The sequence below is a fragment of the Molothrus aeneus genome, chromosome 11 (assembly GCF_037042795.1).
Source record: "Molothrus aeneus isolate 106 chromosome 11, BPBGC_Maene_1.0, whole genome shotgun sequence".
Classification (NCBI taxonomy): Eukaryota; Metazoa; Chordata; class Aves; order Passeriformes; family Icteridae; genus Molothrus; species Molothrus aeneus.
In genome coordinates, this window is record NC_089656.1 from 21407128 (window position 1) to 21429274 (window position 22147).

The window sequence follows — 22147 nt, forward strand, 5'->3', positions numbered from 1 at the left end:
CGGGCCCTAGGGCGCTCTGCGAGAGGCGCGGCCCCGGAGGTTCGGTTGTCGCCGCCCGTCCTGGCGAGGAGCAGCGGCGCCGGTGTCCCGGCGGGTAGGCAGGGGCCTGCAGGGATTGCAGGCGGGGTGGCGGGAGGTGCGCCCGAGCGCGGAGGCAGCGCCCTCGGAGCGTGGGCTGCCTCGGGTCTTTCGGCAAGGGGGAGGCCTCGGAAGGAGGCTGGTGGTGCCAGGCGCCTCAGGTGTGCTGCAGAGACTTCACCGGAGTGGTGGCGTGATGCATGCGGTTGATTGCTGCATAGTACGAGCTTTGGGAACCCAGCAGACCCACCTGCTGTTGCACTTAAGGGTTCTAGCGTTGCTTTTTATTTCTTGCGATTTGGAAGAACTCGTTTCCTATAAGTAGTCCTGAAAGGGATGATGCAGTTAGGTCTTTGTTGTTGAAATGTGGTGCAGGAAAGTGTCATGCAGAACAAGGTTGATAGCGTTTGAAGACACGGGAGTTGTTATTCGAGTGTTGTGATGGAATCCAATTCTGTGTAGAACCTGCACACTCGAATCAAGAGCCATGTGGTCAGCTGATGAAATCGCTGGGTTATGTTACCTGCATTACAGGACCAGACTTCCTAAGCAGGGGAAACCAGATCCAAACAGGGAATGGACTTCCCTGGCAGCTATTGTCAAAGTGGAATCTGCAGCCCAAAGAGAGGCTCTTGATAGTCCAGGAAACCTGCAGGGTAAGAATGAATTTTGGAGATAGGGGTGGGAGAGAAGGGAGGGGCAGAGAAGGCTCTTCATGCTTTCTTTATATTTACTTTTTTTAAGATGCCTTTAAAAAAACATACATCCTTTCCTATTCCATCGATCTCCACCCAAATTCTTTACTCTGTGTTTGTTGTGATTCACAGCTTCTGTCTGGAAAGAGGTGGTTTTAGTGAAATGCTGTTCTTCCCAGACTGTAAACAAGACAATGAAAGCCTTCATTTGGCCGTTCAATATGTGGTGAAAGTCTAGGCAGGGCCTGAATTCCTAATACAAACTCTTGAAAAAACATGTTTAATTTGATAGAATGCGGGAAGGGTTTGCTCTCCTGTAACAGGTTATTACATCCTGTGTTTGTGTTAGTTTGTCGTCATCTTTTCCCTTAGTGGCACTTCAGTGTTGTTAGGCAGATTGTATCCCATATTTCTTATTTTTATGTGCCTAGGAATGCTATGGCAGTGTCTGCTGTGTGCTGTCTAGCATATCAAGCCTGTCTTAGCATTCCTCCTATGCAGTCCTAGACTTTTCCTAGCACTAATGCTTCTGTATTCAGTTCTCAATCTGTTTCCTTTCTGTAAGCTTGCATGATCTGCCTCTCTGTACATTCCCTTCTACTCAGTGTTCTGTGTGTTGTCTTACTAGAATGACTGTATGAGAGCAATGCTTCTGGCAACAGTTGGAGGTGATAGTTTTTTCAGTTAATGTTGTTTTTTTCAATTAATGTTGTTTCTCTTTCAGTAACTAAGGAAGTTGTTGCTATGGGAACTGGAACAAAATGTATTGGCCAAAACAAAATGCGAAAAACTGGTAAGTATGATATTAAAGTCAAGAGCAGACTACCTATGCTACCTTCTTTCTTGCTGGTGTCATAGAATCAATGAAGATGTCCAAGGTGTACTGCTTAGACTGGTTTTGGATTGAAGCCAGAAGTGTTAAGGCAACCTTCCTTCATCAATGAGAGAGGAGCTTAGGCAGCCACAATGGCTGCCAGGAAGGTTTGCTGCACTTGCTGCCTCAAAGGTGAATGAACTTTTTCTATTTGGAAATTTGTGGTTTAGACCCTGACTCTGCATACTCGAAGACTTCATAACAAAAAGCAAAACAAAACATAAGCCAAATAATTGTGCTTTGATTACCTGTTGCAGTGTAATTTTGTTGGGGTCTGATGCAAGAGGTTACCACTGCTGGTACTAAGCAGCAGGAAGGTACTAATAGGGTTTTTCTTTCTGACTGCATATTACTGCTGGATAGTTTTAAGTGTTGTACAGTAAATGTATGGGATACATACACAGCTTCTCGCAACTACCATTTCTTACTGTGTATTGTAGGAGACTTTCCTTGCTCTCTGTGTCCGTTTTTTAAATTCATGCTGTATCTGTCTCCTCCGCTAGGGCAGGGAAGAAGCTGTAGTTATGATGAATGCTGAAAAGTGGCTAAGGGTGCAAAGTGTTCATGCATGTGAAGGTACAGGGCTTTCTACCCTCTTTAGACTTCAGAGGAGGACTAGACTGAGATATGAGAAAGGGTTTTGCCTGTATCTGGTTTAGGCTAATTCATGTTCTCTATAGTGTCCTTCATTTTGAAATTAATTAGTGGAGCAAAAGAGAAGAAACTAGATTTTGTATCTTAGACTTTTTTCATGTTTGTTGTGATTTGGCCATCTCAGAAGAGTTTTGATAAAGACATTTTTCTGACTGATTTAGGAAAATTATGATCAAACTGTTGTATCATTTACAATCTAGATATTAAGGGTCTAAGTAGAAAATTGACTAGGAAAAAGTAACACTAGTTTGTTTTGCCATTGTTTCTCTTCAGTGATCTCAAATTTAGAAAATACTCTCTTCTTATGATAACATTTTAAACTTGGTGGTAGGTCATGTTAATGGTTATCTCTTAGATCACTTCTAAACTTTTAAAGTTGTTCAGGAGGATTTCTGTCGCTTAGCCTTTTTTGCCTGAAATAAAAGATGATCTACAGCTCCTGTTCCTTTATGTGGCATAACAGGCAGATACTGTTCAGGAAAGCTGAAGATGAGGTGTGCATACTTAGTAAGTATCAGAATTATTTGCAGGAAAAATAGTTTAAATTGTAGGACATAGTTCAAAAAGAATCTTCAGCCAAAAGCTTAACAAGCATTTGAAATTTTCTGGTGGAATGTGTTTTGAGAATATCAGGATTTACCCTTGAAAACAAAAGTCAGGAAGATTTTGAAGGATGGTAATGTTTAATCAACTCAAATATCAGAAGAGTTAAAATTTGGTATTCAAAAAAGTCTCTGACTTGCTGCAGACTGAGTACTTTTATCCTTCATTTGTGTAGTCTGTTGACCTCCTTTTGTCATGATTGGAAATTTAAATATCTTGCAATAGTCTAAAATCAATGGAAACCATCCAATACTAATAAATATGGAGAACTGTCCTATGTTGAATTCCATTTGTTTTGTCTTTTTTTAGTAATGATTTAGTATTTGCATTTGGGTTTTGGTTTAGGAGACATTCTGAATGACAGCCATGCTGAAATTGTGGCCAAGAGGAGCTTCCAGAGGTGAGGCATGAATGAAGTTTTACTCAATGCTGTAACAGTGCCGCCTGAGGTTGTTGTGATAAAAATCGTTTTGACCTATTGCTGAAGTAGCCAAATTTTGTAGCTTCACATATGAGAATGTAGTGAAAGGCTGCATTACTTCTGTGTGGGCAACACACTTTTTCCTGTTGTCAGCAGGATTTTAGCCTAATATTTATACTTCTAGGTAGTGTTAAGGCCTTTTCACAGAAGCTTCTTCCTTGTTCTTCTGGAGCCTCTGTATGAAGAATTAGGATCTGATTCCATGTGACAACAATGCAGATCTGGTGACTGTTATTCAAGGATAGAATTTTTGCTCTTTCCCACATGCTAGTCCTCTTGTTTACATGGGATAAACTGGTTCAGGGAACTGAGCCAGGGGAACAGTAATTCTGCAGAAATGAGTACGTTTCTTGCAATTCCACGTCACTAAACTGAGTCTCGTTGAATAAGATGAATTGCAGAGTTGATAAAAACACAGTGGGAGGAGAGGACCTTATCTATACAGTTCGAGATGGTTAACATTAACTCCACTGGACCCAATTCTTTGAGGTCTGTTATTAAAGTTCCAATGATGAGTTTACATTTATTATGTTGGATGCCAGCTCTCCGTAGAAGTGATTGGCTCCTGATAGACTCCCATCAGGAAAGAACAGACTCTAGAGGGCATTTAAGCTTTGTTTTTTTCTCATGCATCAAAAAGGAAGTCAATGTTTCATGAAAACTTTCTGCCTAACAGGTATCTTCTCCATCAGCTGTGGCTTGCAGCTTCCCATCAGCAATGCATTTTTAGTCCGGGAACTGAAACTGGGAAATGGAAACTCAAACCAAATATTATCTTTATTTTCTTCTCCAGCCATACCCCATGTGAGTATGCTGGAGTGAACCAAGTACATTGGTCCCACTTGTAGAGTCTTTTCTGCCCTGTGTCTTTCTTTTGTCTCTCTTTGGTCTGGATTGAGAGTGAGGCAGTAATTCATGTTTACCGATACATGCCCCAAGATGTATTTGACTCCACAGATAGATTTGGCATTTTATCTCACTGGATATGATTCAGGAGAACTCAGTAAGTCTGATGTACAGTTTATTATATAGTGGAATGTTTCACTTTAAACAGTAGCTATTATTTTTCTTCCAGAAAATAATATACTTGTCAGAGGTCCTGCCATATTGCCTAGTTGCTTTGCTTCAAGCGTTATCTCCTTGGATTAAAATTTTAATAAAAACTACTGGCATTTACCACCATCCCTAAAAACAACCAAACAAAAGATACCCCACACCCAGCCAACAACCACCCCCAACCTCATGAAGCAAACAAAGAAAAAAAAACCCCAAACGAACACCAAAAAACCCCCAAACCAACAAGCAAAGAAAAAACCCAAAACCAAGCAAAAAGAAAAACAAGGAAGAAGAGCCAACACTGACTCATACAAAACCCCCCAGCAAACCAAAACCACGCTCCTGAAAAACAGGAAAAAAAGCCCCATTCATGAATCATCACTAGCTCTCCAACAAAAAACTTCTTTGGGAATGTAATGAAACTTCTGTCATGGAAAACATTCTTTGTGTGTTTAAAAAAAACAGCACCACAAAGATGAAGATCTGTTGACAGAACGAAGGAATGCGGCCTCATGGTCTGCCAACATATCAGGCATCTTGATGTTACCATGCTCTCTCACTGGTGTGTTCTTCAACTGCTAGTCTGTTACGGAGCAAAGGAGTTTTAAGAACTCTCAAAATACGCCTCATCAGTACTTCAGAGCGAGTTAGTTGCTCATACTTTTTCATGATCTTGAGTGCATTGCTGAAATATGCAATATTATTTTTCTTCATTAGTGCATTTGAGAATAGAAATTAGATCTCCAAATTTATTAGTGAGAATAATTTCATTGCCTTTTTTTTTTCTCACATTGTGAGAAATTTCTCACATAAATCAGCAGGCCTGTCAGGTTTGCTTAGCTTTGAACTGAGTTTCAGAATTTTGGTTCTGAGCTTGTTTCAGTGATGCAGATTAAAGTTTTCACCCTGACAGATTATTCTTTCATTAATCTTTCGAGATTCATATTGCTTGGTTAGATCAGGCTGGTTTTCCTGTGAGTCTTCAGCACTTCTTGTAGTCTGTCAAATGCCTTTGTTACCTTTTACTTTATAGGTTGTAAATTTTGCTTTCTTGGTTGTCGCTTACATAGAAAGCAGAACTTGAAATGAAGCATATATTGGCTCAAATTTTAGTGAGATTTGATTCACCTTGGCACAGGACAATGTTGTTTCAAAAATGTGTTCTCATAGTTAAGTTTTCCTGAGTGCAGATCTGTGAAAGCTACTAGTAGTTGTAATGTTACTGGTATGATGTGTTCCCATCACAAGATGGGTTTTTGGCCACTTTCATGCTATTTCTTTTGTTCCAGGTGGAGATGCTTCTATTTTTCCAATCAGTGAACCAGAGAACCAGCTTCCTAAGCCAATGACTGAAGGTCATGCAGCTGGACAATCAGCAGAATGTAGAAGTGACCGTAATCACTTATGTCCAGAAGATAAAAGAAAATCAGAGAAGATGGCAAGGGATTGTATAATCAAGAGAATGAAAACTGATGATGGTGGTTGTTTTTCCATAACCACTGAAGACCTGGCTGTTCATCATGAATCTGTGAAACGAGAAGACAGCGCAAATCAGAAGAGCTGTGAATGTTCTGCAGAGATGCAGACAGCTAATAAGGAGAGTGGCTTAGTGAGACCAAAGGTAGTAGATGTTCATAGAACTGGAGCAAAATGTGTACCTGGAGAGCTGGATGATGCCCGAATACCTGGGCTGGGGTACCACTCTGTCGGCTTATTACGAGTGAAGCCAGGTCGAGGAGACAGAACGTGCTCTATGTCCTGCAGTGATAAACTGGCTCGCTGGAATGTGTTAGGGTGTCAAGGAGCTCTTCTGATGCATTTTCTGCAGTATCCAGTGTATCTGTCAGCAGTTATAGTGGGAAAGTGTCCATATAGCCAAGAAGCAATGCGGAGAGCAGTTATTGAAAGGTAAGTGCTCTCCTCAGATGGTGCGTATGGAGACAGGGAACCTTGGAAGGCAACACGTGTCATACAAATATTAGAACTTTAGCAAGCTTTCGATAATGCGTCTTGTAAAATCCTGATAGAGAATCTGGTAAAGTGTGAGCTGGATGAGCAGATGTGGATTGAAAACTATCTGAATGACTGGGCCCAGAAGGTAGTGATCATTAGGCTAAATGTAGTTAAAGGTGTAAGTAGCCACGTACCCCAGGGATCAATACTAGGTCCAAACTTACTTAATATCTTCATTAATCAGTCATCTGGATGATGGTGCAGACTGTGTGCCCAGACAGTTTGCTGAAGACTCGAGACTGAGGAGTGGCTGATCAACCAGTGCATTGTCCTGCCATCCACAGCAACCTCAGCAGGCTGGAGAAAAGTGGGAACTTCATGAAGTTCAGCAAGGGGAAGTAAAAACCTGCACCTGGGAAAGAAACAGTCCCATGCACCAATATATGCTGGGGCTGCCTGGTTGGAAAGCAGCTTCACAGAAAAGGCCTAGGGGTTCCTGCTAGACGTGAAGTTGAAAATGAGCCAGCAGTGTGCTCTAGCAACAAAGAAGGCTAATGGTGTCTCAGGCCACTTTAGGCAAAGTATCGCAGTGGGTCCAGGGAGATGATCCTACCCCTTCAGATGTGGTGAGACCACATTTGAAGGCTGTGTCTAGTTCTGGGCCTCAGTACAAGAGGGATGTGGACATACTGGAGAGAGGCCAGCAGAGGGCCTCGAAGATGCATAATGGATTTTTAGCATCTCTCATATGAGAAAAGCTGGGACTACTCAGCCTGGAGAAGAGAAGGCTTGTGAGCATCCTATCACTTTGTATACATACGTGAAGGGAGGTGGCAGGGAAAATGGACCCAGGCTGTTTGCAGTGGTGTTGGTGATAGGACAAAGGTAACGGGCACAAACTGAAGCATGGGAAGTTCCCTTGGAATGTCAGGAAGCACTTGTTTACTTTGAGGGTGATGGAGCACTGGCAGAGGTTGCCCTGAGAAGTTGTGGAGTCTCCTGTCTTTGAGGTACTCAGAAATTATCTGGACACTGTCCTGAGCAGTTGTCTGTAGGTTGCCCATCTGGAGAATGGTGGTTGGACTAGATGACCTACAAGAAGTCCCCTCCCACCTCAGCTGTTCTCTGATTTACTACAGTGCTTCAGGATACATAGTACGTGACAGATTTTACTGGTCAGCTGGAAGAAGACAGTTATGTTACACTGGAGAGGGAAAGCTTATATGTGTTTTCATGGTTGTAAAAATTTGTCTGCTTCTTTACTCTCAGTTACATCCAAGACCTGATCTTTTTCTTGCTGTGAGTACTAGAGCTCTCGTAACTGTCACCTCAGGGAAATCTGTATGAGAGATGAACTGAACTGCTTCAAAATGAGGAAGGTTATCTGTTGTGCACTGGCCTTCTTTCTACTCAGATTCTTCAGTTGATGAAAACTATCCCGGCAACAAGGATAGGAAGTGAATATTTTTCTTACTTGGGGGGAGGCTAAATAAGTAAAGTAGAGCAGTAGAGAATGGTAAATGGATTTGGGCAGAGTGAAGGGAAAGGAGAGCAAGGAAAAAACCAGGGAGCCGAACCATTCTTTTTAAGTGGTAGTTACTAGACCAGTTAATATGAAAGGCTTGACTTTATTTAGTAACTCCTCTTCTGTATAGCCCTTCATCCTTCTAGAATGATTATAAAAGTGGTCATAAGTCTGTTAATGGATAAACTCTAGTGACATACCCGGTAGAGCTTTCTGAATAATCCTTTCCTCATTCTGTGACACGTAACAAGAATTTGCCTAGCCTTGTTAGTCCTAGTGTAGTCAGGCACTTTTTCAGACTATTGAGTCTGACAGTATGATTCTCAGTAATAATTCCTGCTCTGTGTAAATATTGTAGTGATTAAACACATGCTGTTTTTTCCTTTTATGATCCTAATGTCATTCAGTATGCAACCATAATTTAAGGTAACAAAGATGAGATTATACATGGAACTCTAGGTGTACTTTGTGTGTTTTTAGGCATTGATTGTAAACCGTTAGCCTCATAAAACAATTCCCGATGTAATGCAGTTGACTATGTAAATACCTTATGATTTTTATTTTTCTTTGTGATTGCAGAAGGATATTGCAGATTTTGTCCTGAATTTGACTTAATTGATAATAGCTTTTAAATAGACCTTTTTAAAAGTCAATTTATATATTTTTTTTAGGGTGGACAAGGTCCTAATAAACTAATGTGACTTTGGGGTTTTATTTAATAAATATTTTTCTGAAGGGAAAAATGCCTCCAATACTCATTGTCTCACCTATATAATTCATTTTCGATTCAGTTTTAATGTAAAAGAAATGTATTTTAGATAATGAAGGGAAACGGTGCAAAATGGTCTTGTTTGGGAAGAGCATACTGAAAATTTCTGTGTTTCCTGTAGGTGTCAGCACATCTCATCTTTACCGGATGGTTTTCTCACTCAGGAGGTTGAGCTGCTGCAATCAGATCTTCAATTTGAACATAGCCGACAGGCAATTCAGGAAGTTCAAAGTAACAGCAAAACAAAACTTGTTCCTTGTAGTGCAGGTGAGTTAATTTGGGCTAGTTGCGTAACTGTGTGCAAAAGTCCAAATAGAAATGAGGTGGGTGTGGTTGTTTGGAATAGAACATCATTCCTTGCCAGTATGCTACTGGCAAAATACAAAAAGCAAGAAATTATTTTCAGGTCATGACTTAATTGTTAATAATATTTGTCTCAGCCTCTAGTTTCCAGTAGGAAGTTTTCAGGCTGAATAAACATTTGGTTGATGTGATTAAGAGTTTATAATTAAACACAGACAGAAAATAACCAGGGGAAACAAAAGTTGAGTACAAGAAGAAAACAAAAGACTTTTTGTTTCAGTTAGTTTTGCGTTCTCTTTGGTAATGAACAAAAGACTTGCCATGCTGAGTTATGTTTGTAATTGCTCCAAAAATCTGTGAATGAAGAAAGAATACAGAGTAGTGTAGTGTAAAAGTTGTATTGATAGATATTTTAGGCGTGGCAATTTTTTGCCATGATGATGAATGAATGCTTAAATCTCAATGTGATTTTGCAACATGGTCTCATTTGGGAAAAAGGAATTGCCACTCTATGTGCATGGCTAAGCAGTTTCTTTAACTTGGACATGCCTGCCTTCTGCTTCTGATCAGACTTTCTGTCTGAATCAGAACTGGAAGTTTTCTATTACAATACAGCTAACGATAGAATAGAATGGAAACAAAGGGTTCCTTAAAGAAATTCACATTCCTTAAATTGGAGTTATTTACAAGTGCCAGGAAGGAAAATACTTTCATTTTGTGAGATAGAAAACAAATTTCATCATTGAAAAGTAGTGCCAGTTGAGTTACCAAAAAAGGCCTGAAAGCAGCTGTGACTAAATTCGGTGTATGTCTTTCTTGCCGTACACTTCTCAAGTCATTCTGTTAAAGAAAGATGAATGATGCCTTAGCACACTTTTTTATGCCAGATGGTTTCTTTTCTTGAAGGAGTAAAAATCAGAATAAGCTCTAAATTTAGGACTGTTACACAGAGTATTGAAAGATGCTTGATAGGAACATTTCAGCTGTTAATTTAGGAAAGTGTCTTTTCTGTTTAGTGCTTTGAAGTTTGAGATAATGATGAAAAACCGAAAGAATGGAAAATGTTTTAATTTTTAAGTAACTTTGTAGCTGCTTGTCAGAAACTAATATCCTCTAATCAAGTGATTTTTAGATTTTTCACATGTGGAGGATTTAATACCAGTCATATGTATCTAATGTTATTTCATGTTAGAGTGATACAGCATTGTACTTGAATCACTGTGTAAGTACAATTGGCAGCATACAGCTGAATTGTAATACAAGGATGAGTAACATAAACAGTCTTTGAGCATCTTGAGTAACAAGATGGTCTTAGGAGTGAATGCATGTGCAACTATTTTGCCTGTTAGGAACACAGAGAAGAGGGAGAATTTAGGAAATGGAAGCTGTCTCATGGTAGTAGAAGTTGAAGAATCTGCTGTTATGCTATGGAAGGACAGATTTGACATGTCAGTTTCTGTTGACATGCTGCTGATGCTTTGCTCATTACTTAGAAATTGTAAGGTATTGTATGTAGAGTTTCAGCATTTAGAAGTTTACAGTCTGAGAAGATTACAAAGTTCTCAGACTTGGGGTAGAGTTTAAGGCTGTTGGCACTTGCTATCTCTTTCAACAAATTATTTTTGTATGACTGCTACCTAATAATGTTTTTTCAAGTAAAGTCTACCAATATTTGATGTATGTCAGTTATCAAACATGAAACTACTTAGAGTACACAATAAAATAGCAGCAGACGATAAATTAAGAAAAACAAAGTGACTGGTGCAAGTAGTTTAGGGCAGTATTTCACAGCCCGATGTGAAAATAAGCCATCTAACTCGGAAATTTCTTCATGCGTTGTCTGGACTGGATGCACAAAAGACAGTAGAATTCCCCACAGAAATGGAGAATTACAAAGCTGAAGGCCAATTATTTAGAGGCATGAATTATTAAATGATCTAACTAAGATGAAAGCTCTGTGTGTGTGTTTTTGTTTTTTTAAAGTAAACATTCTGTGACATACTGGAATTCTGGCCCTGGAAAACCATGGTCCTCTTTCTAGTTTGAATTATTTTGGGAAGCAACACATGAACAAATAGAATGAAAGGAACTGTTAGGTTCTGCTTTTGTGACAAGAGCGTCTCCCTTGTTCATAACAATGTCTTCTACAGCTATCAGTTGGAGTGCAGTCCCTGAACAACCTCTGGATGTCACCTCAGACGGCTTCCGCCAGGGAACAACAAAGAAGGGGATTGGGAGCCATCAGAGCAGGTGTGAGAGTGTTGTAATGTCTAGACGTGTTTCATTTGTTAGCTTACGTGCCTTTGTCAGCTCATGTGATGTTGTCAGAGCAGGAGGAAATCTAGAGAGTGGTGAAGAAGGAGGAAGGTAGAGAGTTGGGGAAGAGTCACTGTGTAAGGGAGAAAGGGCAGTTGGAATAATGGAAGTTAGATGAGAATTAACAAGTTTATCCTATTTCTTTATCCCTGTTGAGAACATTGTAGATAATGGTGGTGAGGAACTGTGATCAGTTTTTTATTAAAAAGGATGTTTACTGTTGAAGGAAACAGAATTTTTGCTTTCTGGTTTTGACTGTGAAGGAAATGTGTGCATTGCATTTTCTCTTTCTAGAGATTTCTTTTACTTGAATAGTCAAGCCAGCTATCCTCCATTTAATGTCCATCCTTTTAATGATGTATGATTATTGAAAGTGTAGCTTTGAAACATGACTTTCTGCCTTAAAGTTTGAAAAGGTGTTGAAATGATGGCAGCACACTCCTAACATGAACATGTCACCTTTCCAGCTGTCATCTTGGCACTCGGTTCAGCCAGCTTGTCACTTGGCTCTTTAAGAAATCCTCTATCAACAATCATAGTTTAAAGAAATAGTTACTTACTTTTCTTGAGGTTGAGAGAAATTACTTATAAGCAACTGCAGACAAATTTCTCCATCTCTATGTTATCTTCATTTTGGGTGAGGTGCCAAAATTATCATTGTTCTGTGGAAATTCAGCTGAAGGATTGGTGTTCGTGTTTTAGCTGTTGGCTGATTATACTACCAAATTATCAATTGTTCATGTTTCCCAGACTTTTTGGAAGGATGATGACAATCCTGACAAGCATAGCAAATACAGCTCAGATAATTCTTTTGGAGAATTTATTAATTTGCCTGCAAGTTGCACATTCTGAGCTTTTTGAAGTTAGGCCTGATTTGACTGAAGTTTATCCTGGTATATCCTAGTATTTCCAAATTTTCAGTGGAAAGAAGAGGACCAGGAACTTTGTGGTTTGTGACCTGTATTGGTGTCTGCGGTATTGCTAACATAGGTGACCTGGGTGACTTAGTGCATCTTTTAAGACAGGCTCCATGTGCTCTGTAGAATATTTATTTTCAATATGCGATATGTAAGCATTCCAGAAGACATGTGAAAGATCAAACAAACCAGCTAACCCTTTTTCTCAGTAGGATTAAATTTGTAACACAGCATTCGTGCATCAGCTCTAAAACTTGAGAGCCATCTCCTAGCTGGCAATTAGCACAAAAGCGTAAGAACTCAATTATTGTTGAAAGATCCTCTTCTCAACGTGTGTTTGAAGTTCACTAAAACTTTCAAAAGTTATTAGAGTCTACAAGACTGTGTGATTACAAACATCTCATTTCCTTAGGAAATCAGAATTAAAACCAACGTCAATGCACAAGTGAACTATTTATGCTTTTGAGGTAAACAGTCACAAAAGGAACTTCTATAATGAATATAAGGAATTTACAGCCTTATTGGGACTGGTGGTGATTAATAATAAACAGGACTTGTATTTCAACATTCTTTTTCCTCTCAAGGAATCTCAGGGTGATTGCTGGGAAGTGTTCTTTGAAGTTTTTTTCCCCCTTTCAATATAGATAACATCCCCCTTTCAATGCTAGATAACATTAAATACAAGGATGGTAAGGCTGACTGACTAACAGGAATTTGTAGGTAAATGTCTGGTATGTGCTTTTGTTAATGCTTAATTAACTAAAGCACCAAAAACTACAAGATGAAACTTTGACAGATTAAATTGAATATTAAATTTTAGAGCATCTTTGCACGCTCTCATCACCAGTGGGGTTCAGCAGGGCTCTGTTTTAAGGCCAGTGCTTTTCAGCCTCCTAATAAATGACTTGGATGCAGGACTCAAAGGTACACTAAGTTTGCCAGGGACACTAAATTGGAAGAAGCTGTTGACTCCCTTGAAAGAAGACAGGCCCTGCAGAAAGACCTTGACAAATAAAATGGTTGGGCAATCACCAACCATATGAAGTTTAACAAAGACAAATGCCAGTTTCTGCACATGGCACGGAGTGACATGCATGTATGGACAGATTGGGGAGTGAGAGGCTGGAATGCGGGGCCATGGAAGGGGACCTAGGGGTCCTGGTTAATGGCAAGTTGAATATGAGTCCGCAGTGTCCTGGCAACCAGGAGGGCCACTCTCATCCTGGGGGGCATCAGGCTCAGCACGGGTGGCTGAGTGAAGGAGGGAACTGTCCTGCTCTGCGCTGCTCTGATGCAGCCTTACCTCCTGTAGGCAGTTTTAGGCACAGGAATATAAGAAGATAAAGCTCTAAGCGTCCAAAGTGGGGGGGCCATGAAGGGTGTGGAGGGGAAGCCCTACAAGGAGTAGCCGAGGTCACTTGATTTGTTCAGCCTGGAGAAGGGCAAACTGAGGTCCGGCCTCACAGCAGGCTACAGCTTCCTTGTGGGGTGACACAGAGGTGCAGGCGCTGTTCTCTGCTCTCTGGTGACCGGTGGCAGGGCCTGAGGAATGGCTGGAGCTCTGTCAGGGGAGGTTTAGGCTGAATATTAGGTAAAGGTTCTTCACCCAGAGGTGGTCGGGTGCTGGAACAGGCTCCCCAGGGCAGTGGTCACAGTGGTCCGAGTTCAAGGAGCATTTGGACAATGCTCTCAGGCACATGCTGGGATTATTGGGGTTTTCCTGAGCCAGGAGTTGGACTCGATGATCCTTGTGGAGATTCTATGATACTACCCAATTTTTGATGTTCTTAAAACACATGCTAGCAACATAGGAGGATTTTTTTTTTTATTGATTTTGTTTCAGTGTTTGTGGAGAATCAGCTTGCATTTGTTGGAGAACTGAATCTGTCATTGTTAAGACAAGTACGCAAAGATAATTAAATAGAGGAAACAGCTGGGCCATTCAAAACAAAACTACACTTAATAAACAGTGATTGGATTCTGGTTGCCATCTCTTTGGGGAAGTAGAAGGGCTCAAAGCTGACGGATGTATATAGTATCTTCTAAAGATCTTTAAAACTTTGTCTCACTTTATTTTTTGATGAGCCTCTTTGTATTTAACTGCCCTGCAGCTGTTGCTGAATGTGTCCTCATCGCCATTGTGAAAATATCAGCATTGTTCCAGATACTTCTGCTCCTCCTTTTATTTGTTTTGAATAATACAAAATTTAACAGTTTGTAAAAAGGTGCGCTTGTTTGATCTGTTCTGGGGCTAGTCCTTCTGGTTAAACCTTAGTGCAGCTCTGAACTGATGACAGTGCAGTTTCATGCAGATAACAGTGTGATATTAAAGTGTTCGTTCTGCAAACTGGTGAGTGCTGGCTGGGAGAATGGAGCAATGCAGCTTTTTGTCAATATAGCATTTAAAACTAAGGGAAAAGGCATACGGGCAGCTTGGATGGGGTAGAAAAAGTTAAATGATAGAGAAGTTTTTACATTCACTGAGAAGTGAACATAATGCTTTCTATCAAAAGTGTTTAGCTGGGATGTTCTGCTGTAAGGTGGAGTGAATTTATGATTTTTTTTTCCATCAGAATTCCTAATTTTTAACATTTTTTTATATCAGATCCAAAATCTGTAAAGTGGAACTCTTCCATAAATTCCAAAAGCTGGTGACAAGTATTTCACAAGAGGATCTACCAGACACTCTACGGTAAAGACATTATCATTGCCTTTAGAAGAAGGAATTTATCTTAATGAAAGTGAAGAGTACTGTAATGATACAGTATCTGCTCATGAATCTCATTTTAGATAAGTCCATTGTTAAAGTTTGATACTTGAAAAATGTGGAAAGAGACGCAAGATGAGGAAGTGGTATTTGTTTTTGAAAACGTGAGCTATTGGATCAGCTGCCTGCAGCTCTCTACCCTTGGATGTATTAAAATCCTACATCTCAAAATTACCATGGAGTTACTGATATCTAGTTGGTGTTCAGTAATTCTGTCAAATTCCACTTCTTTGATTCACAAGAAGGAAAAGTTTGAGTAAAAAACCCACTTTTTTCTTTTTTTCTTTTTTTTTTTTTTAAGTTTAGGTTAAAATCAGTTTTCAGCTTAGCATATGGTGGAGTAAGAGAGAGATAGTGCTCTTTCTGCATTTTTCTCTCATATGGTTGGTAAGGATAGATAGGGCTCTTTCTGCAGTGCATATGTTGCATAAACAGAGACCTTCTGTGAAGAAAATAAAGCAGCTTTTGTCTGAAGACACCATAATTGGAATTTTCCTTTACATTATTAAGAACAAATTTGGTTTATCAGTCTGGAGTTAATTACTTCCAGTAATCATCCAGTATGGCATAGCATTAGGTGCATTATATATTTGGTGGTGTACTATAAAGCAAAGCATAGTTTCACATGTACAGAAACTTAGTTCTCTTTGTTTTAGAGACTCTGGGAGATGTAGAGGGTTCCAAATCCATTGCCACGGAAGGTTTATTTTATTTTAGACTTACTTCCAGATATAATTTCATCAGCTTTAGGATGCAGTTATCCCAACTCTTGAGCCAGTTTAACTGCTTGTAGCTGCTGATGAGGTGGTCCCACAGCAGTTCAATGCTGCTACTGGCTGTTGATTCCTGTTTACTCCCTTGTATCAGTAGCACTTCTCCAATCTCATGATGAACCAGTTCGAGTAGGTACTGTGGCTGAAAACAATTTCCTTGTCTTCTGTGTTTTCTCTCGGACTAACGAGAACTTAATGGAAATCTGAAACAGATAAAACCCATTCCAAGGAAATAGGAGGCATATGTGACTGAAAGTAGGGGAGATAGGCCATTTCACCCCTTCATGGTACTAAGATAGCAGGTGCAACAAACTTAGCCAAAGTGCACCCTGGCTCTTTAATTAATGGATCTTGCTTGCTTTTGAGTTCTGTTGAATTAAAGATTGCAGTTACCTTCTGTGTCTATGGAAGTGTCTTGTAACTGTTTCAAAGTTTCAGTGTCAATATGGACCATGCTATTGCTGAGATGCTTTCAACTGATTCTATAAGTAGAGATACTTTGTCCTTAAATCAGTTTGAAATAGAAAATTTTTAGCCTCTTTTGGGTGGGAGTTCCTCCTCACTTGTTTAGCCGTCATAATTTCCTCAACGGACTGTGAACTTGTGCATTGTTGGGTAGGTGACTCATTATGCTGATCACATGCTGCTTACATAAAGTCACTTCACCTCAGGGCTTTTCTAGACCACTGGCCTTGTTTCCTTTGACTTTTTTGTCCTCTACTGTTTGTCTGTCTGGGCTTCTCCTGACAAAGTCCAGCTGATTCACAGATGTGACATTCTTTTCACTGCACAAACTCTTAATTATACAGAGGAGGCGCTAGCTCACCAGTCAGCTTGTGCAGCTGGTTGCCTTGGAAGTCTTTTGTTTTTCTTCCTCTTCTCTTGAAAAGCAAAATTAAAAAATGTCTTCGTGTTGCTGTTTCCTTCATCTTCCCTTTTTTTCCCTACATGATATTCTGATGTTTTGATTTTTCTTTTCCCCTTAGAGTGTGAGTGAACTTCAGATAAGAAATCCTACACTCTCAAATTCTTTCTTTAAACTTCTGTGTATTTAACTGTTACCAGTTTTGTATTTTCTTCGCATTCAAATTTATCTTGTTATCTCGTCCCACAAATGGTTGGCTCTAAAGCTGTGCTATCACGCAGTTTCCTTTTTCCACTTTGACCCTAATTTCCTTCCCTGACTCTTCTAGTCCACTTCTCTTGCCTTCCATTTTTTCTGATCCATCAAGGAATGCTCATTCTGTAATACTTTCAGATTTGCTGAATAGCTTGTTTTGTAGTTGTAGGGTACATTAGGACAAGGGTTGTTCTTCATGTAATGCTGCCTTCATTTACTGTTGTCCACTGTCAGACTTGGAAACTGGGAATTTAAAGCTTGACATGGAACTGATTATATTCTGATGTTATTTTGGTTTGGTTTTTTTGTGTTTGGTTTTTTTTTTTTAATTTTTTTTTTGTTTGTTTTGCTGCTTTGGTTTGGTTTTGCTTAGGGTTTTTTTTTTGGTTGGTTTTGGTTTGGGGTTTTTTTTTTTGTTTTTTTTTTTTTGGTGTGTGTGTATCTAAATCTGCTTGTCCTGCTTTTTGTGACTTTCTTACTCATTCTTGACACAGAGAATCTGTGTGGGTACTGTTGAATTGGAACAGTGGACAGCCTACTGGGGCCAGAACTTTGCTGGCTCTTCTAAAAGGCAAATTTAGTTATTTGTAGTAGTATAGCTTATCTAAGATGTTAAGCATGACATTCATCAATTTGGGTTTTTTCAGGATTTAGTTTATTTGCTTTCAGATGAGACTGAGAAGGTGGTGGTGTTAGGCTGGTATGAACTACTTCACCAAGAACCAGATAGTACTGTACAATGCTGTCCCATCTTCTTTCTTCCTTTGCAATAATTCTTACAATCTGTCTTCTGTGCCTTACTTAAATTCTCACTCCTCTCAATAGGCAGACTAATGTTGTTTTTTGATTACCTGTTACTGTCACCTATCATATACCTAATTTTCTTCTGTTGATTCCCTCTCACATTATCATCACATTATCATTTTGAAATTACTGGTCCATCTTTTTTTTTTTTTCTTTTCATGTTTTCTATGCTCACTGTCAAGGGAATGGTGACACACCATTGGACAGTCTTGTGCTATTGCTAATCTGAATTGTTACATAAAATCCTCTGCAATATTGTTTGCAGATCACTTGATGGTAATGTGGCAAAGGAGATTATTGCATTACTGTGGGTTTTTTTTTCCCCTGCTGTTAGGAAAAAAAAACATGCCTTAGTGACCACCTGGGGAAGTGAAAACCTTCTCTTGTCATACATTGGCATCCACCATAGAGAGTCTCCAGGCACTGCTGTTTGAACAAGGTGTGGCTGGCTGTGTGGCCCTTTGTTTGAATCTAAGGGAGAGTTTGTAAAATAAACCTGCCCTGACTTTCTTGCTGGCCTTGTTAAATTAATGACTAATCCTCTTTTCTCTTAAATTGTTGTCAGGAGCCATCACAATTAAGATTGTACTATTATTCTTCCTTCCTGCTCAGTTCACAATATGGAGGATTCCAGTTCCAGATCCAGTACAGATTATGGGGTTCCGTTACCATTCCACTGGCCAGGTGGGGGACAGTTCTAGTGGGGCCCTTACGTGGGACTTTTGAGAGCATCTCACAGGTTAGTTTCACAGAGTATGAATAATGTGAAAGAGGTGGAGAAAGCAAAACGGATTGGCTGTGGTAAGAGTGCAGGGCAGGTTTTTTAAGAGAGAATACATTTCCCGGCATCGACAGGTTGTCCACTCTTGCACCTTTCTGAACACAAGGTTTAAAGGATAGATATATGGCTTGCTTTGCATGTCACAGTATTTTAGAAATAAATTCATGGCAGAATGCTGAGTGCCTCAAACCCAGCTTCTGATGATCTGCTGTTATAGTAGAGCTGTGGGGTTTTTTTGGGCGTGATCATAATTGCCTTTGAGCTTGAAAGCCTGTTTTAGAGATTAGTGCAGTAGTTCTCAGACCTCACAGATTAGGATTCCTGCAGTAGTTTGGCTCTTTCTCTTTCTTGGTGAAGGTCATGTTACCTATGATCTTCCCTTCATATTGGGTTTAATGTATAAACATTGCCTATCCCATGCGGCTGACAGATGTTTTGGCAAAGGAAGATGAAAGAGTTTGGGAACGGAATGCAAGGAAAGGAAAAAAAAATCTTGATGAAATTGTCTTACAGGCACTTGTGTTCGGATACTCTAGACCTGAATTTCCCTGTTTTGAAAATCATTGGTGTAATGTACTCAGCAGAGTGACCAATTGTTCTGCTGAGATTGTGGGGCATAGTTGCTATTTGAGGAAGGGGAATGACACCAAAATTGACGTGTCTCTTTTGCTTTAGGGAAAGAAAAGAGAGTGTTTTCTCCTTTGTCTCATTCTTCCCTGTTAGTTTTTTGTTGGAAAAGAAAAACTGTCTAGTTCATTCTGTCCTTTTCCAGCCTGTTTTCTAGCATGCTAAAGCTACTTTCACCCAATTCAAAGCACCCTAGCTACCTTTTCAGCTTTGCTTCAGTGGTTTTTGCTGTCATGGAAGTTTTCTGTGGTCACACAGTCAAACACAAACGTTTCTAGTGCTAGAAGAGTTGTTTTGGTTCCTTTTGCAAGATTGATGACGATGTCTAGCTTTAAAGCCTGGGCGTCTCCAGTCTCCCTAGAAGAGAATTTCACTAAGTAGTATGGAAGAGTTCATAGGAGATCGTCAGGTCCTTAGATGTTTGATTTCTTTTTTCATTCTGTGACCTCATATTCAATAGGATCATAGAATTGTTTTCATTTTTGTGCATTTTCTGTCAGGATGAAGACACTAAAAACCTACTGGGACTACAAGGAAGCTGCGTTAAATTATCAAGAAGCCTGGAGAGTGCTACGTAGCCAAGCTCTGCTGGGTTGGGTCAAGAATGCCAAGGAATACCTGCACTTCACATGAGAATCCATGTGACTATTTGAATCCAGGAATAAGCTCTGGTCCACAGCAGATACCTCTGTAGTTCAAGGGCCAGAAAAAGACACCCTCTAGTTTATGTGCTGTAAAGAGACAGGAGTGAAAAGGAAAGCCATTTAGAGAATACATTTATTTTTACTGAGTTGAAGCCCCCTTTTCATTGAAATATAGAAAAGGGTCATTGCTAACTTTAAATTCTGAGCTGCATGAAATAATATGCCTCCAAAAGAAAGGAAGCAGTGCTGCGCTATCCTGGTATCTGAAGGTATGGCCTACCAGCCATAGTCATTGCAGTGAAAGAAATGTCAACTGAAATTCAAGCATTATTATGGAAAATTTTAGTGCCACATTTTTCTTCCACTTCTCATAATGTTGTGGCTGTTTTTCTGTTGTTGGGACAACCCTCATGTATAATAAGTAATACTTTCATAATTCTGAGCTCTTCTTGTCTGGTGCATGGAAGAATTTTCTACGTCCCTCAGCCCCATTGCTTCTAACTGGAAAAACTAGTTCTGTTGAAGTGTCTCTTTTTTTGGGAATCCTTCATATATGCTGCTATTTACTAAACATAGCCACAGGTATTGCCACAGCAGAAGCAAAAGCACTGGGAAGGAGTCTGTTTCAAATAATACTACTTATGATATTCTGTGCATCTCAATTTCAGGACTTTGCCAGATAACATTTCAACTGCTTTGCTTCTGTAGGCAGGAATGAAAACTCCTGAATGACTTGGTTCAAATTGGCCAGTCCTGTGTAATTACAGGCAAACATTTACCTGCTTTTCAGTGTTTCAAGCAACGTCCACCTCCATGCTCCCTTGTGTTAAATGGTCAATTAAAAGCAGAAATGCTTCAGCCATTTATGTCACTGGTCCTTGTGTTCATTTATAGCCTGGCAAAAGTGGAGATGCTTTGGGGAGTATTGAAAGTAGTCTCTGGCATGTTCCTTCTATTCTCTCTTGCCATTATGCTTTATTACCAACTAACATCTGCATGACAAGACAGTCAACACTGTGAGCAGCTGTGGGGGAAGCAGTGTGTAATCCTCCTTAAACCTTCTGTCCCAGCTATTGCCTTTTGTGAGCAATTTCAGGACTGTGTAACTGCTCCCGAGCACATTCCCCTTTTGTATTTTTCTCTTGTAAATCACAATTCATAAAATATTTGGACAAGGCAATGTTAGGATGAAAGAAGTGGATAATTTAGAATTTAAAAACTCCTTAGTGATTTGAATCTTTTTTGTTCTTTGGTGGTCTGTAGTTTTGGATTTGAAAAATGGGCACAGCAGTTCTCCAAACAGCCTTTGTTGTCAACTTACTGAGCTACGTATGGGACCAAACAGTACACATAACATTACAGTATGAGAAGTGATAGCAGCAAATCCTTGTTACTTCACACTCAGGTTGACTTGTCAAGTAGGAATAGTTCTCTTGTTGAAGAAGTAACAGCTTGAATTCTGTGTGTATAGGCCGGTTCTCTCAAATCCAGCACTAACATGCAGAAATACCAGTTGTACTGGTGTGGGGGAAGTAATTTTATGTGTTTGTAGAGGGCAAGGGATTATGGAGATTAGGGACTTGCAGTAGTCATCAGAGGATAAAAAATGGCCAGATGCCATTGCACATGGGTTACAGGGTGAACTGCTGAAAATAAATGGTAGCTGTTCCTGTAATCGAGCACGTAGTACTCCAAGGACAGGGTTCTACAGTGTACCTAAAGAGCTATCAGTAGATTTCCAGGTTCCTGAAATTTGCCTTTGTTCTTCGCTGAAATCTTGCAGAAACGATTAACTTACCATACCTAGTTTCGCATAGTTAATCAACAATGTCTGCAGTGAACCTGCTGACCAGACTGGAATGTTCCCATTTCCTATTCAGCTGCAATATTAAAATGGGTTACATAAGACTAGTTCTGTAGTCATGCATCAGTTTTCACATAAGCAGTTATATGGTTTAAATTCTTTTAACTCTTTTCTACAATTTGAGCCTGGCTGTTTGGATTGTTCCTGGTAAGATTTTTTTGTAAATTTCTAAAGTAGTTGTGAACTGTAGACTGTTGCTGTTTACCTGTCAGATTTAAAAGTAGATTTTGAGGTGCTGAACACTGATGCTAACCTCACTTCTTGGATGGAGCTGAGGACATATTTAAGCCTAGAGCAAGTCAGTGAATATGCAAAGAGAAGGAAGGTGCTGAAACAGAACAGCATTTAAAAGGCTGAGGGGCTAAGCCTGTGGGATCTCATCCTCAACTGGATGGCATTTCTGTGATGGAAAATCAGTATTTAAATGCTGCATTTGTTTCATTTGAAAATGTCAGGAAACGCTGTTGGCAGTACCATGAAACTGCTCTAAAAATCAGAATGGAAAAATGCAGAGATAGGAAAGAACAGTCTCTGCTTTTGTAA

General features: G+C 39.8%; 1 protein-coding gene across 6 annotated transcripts; it reads left to right on the forward strand.

The window, feature by feature from the left end:
- The first annotated feature begins 1 nt into the window (after position 1).
- On the forward strand, positions 2-20606 carry ADAT1 (adenosine deaminase tRNA specific 1). Of its 6 annotated transcripts, none has more exons than XM_066557499.1 (11): positions 4-94; positions 613-734; positions 1498-1566; positions 3250-3304; positions 4062-4189; positions 5731-6349; positions 8810-8955; positions 11142-11241; positions 14830-14916; positions 18301-18427; positions 19597-20606. In XM_066557499.1, the coding sequence occupies exons 3-11, from the start codon at positions 1518-1520 to the stop codon at positions 19672-19674; spliced, it is 1389 nt and encodes a 462-aa protein (XP_066413596.1). In that variant the 5' UTR covers positions 4-94; positions 613-734; positions 1498-1517; the 3' UTR covers positions 19675-20606. The 6 variants fall into 6 exon arrangements, with proteins under 6 accessions (XP_066413597.1, XP_066413596.1, XP_066413592.1 ...); XM_066557495.1 differs by having other exon boundaries at positions 6-94; positions 541-734; XM_066557500.1 differs by lacking the exon at positions 613-734 and having other exon boundaries at positions 2-94.
- The last annotated feature ends 1541 nt before the right edge of the window (positions 20607-22147 follow it).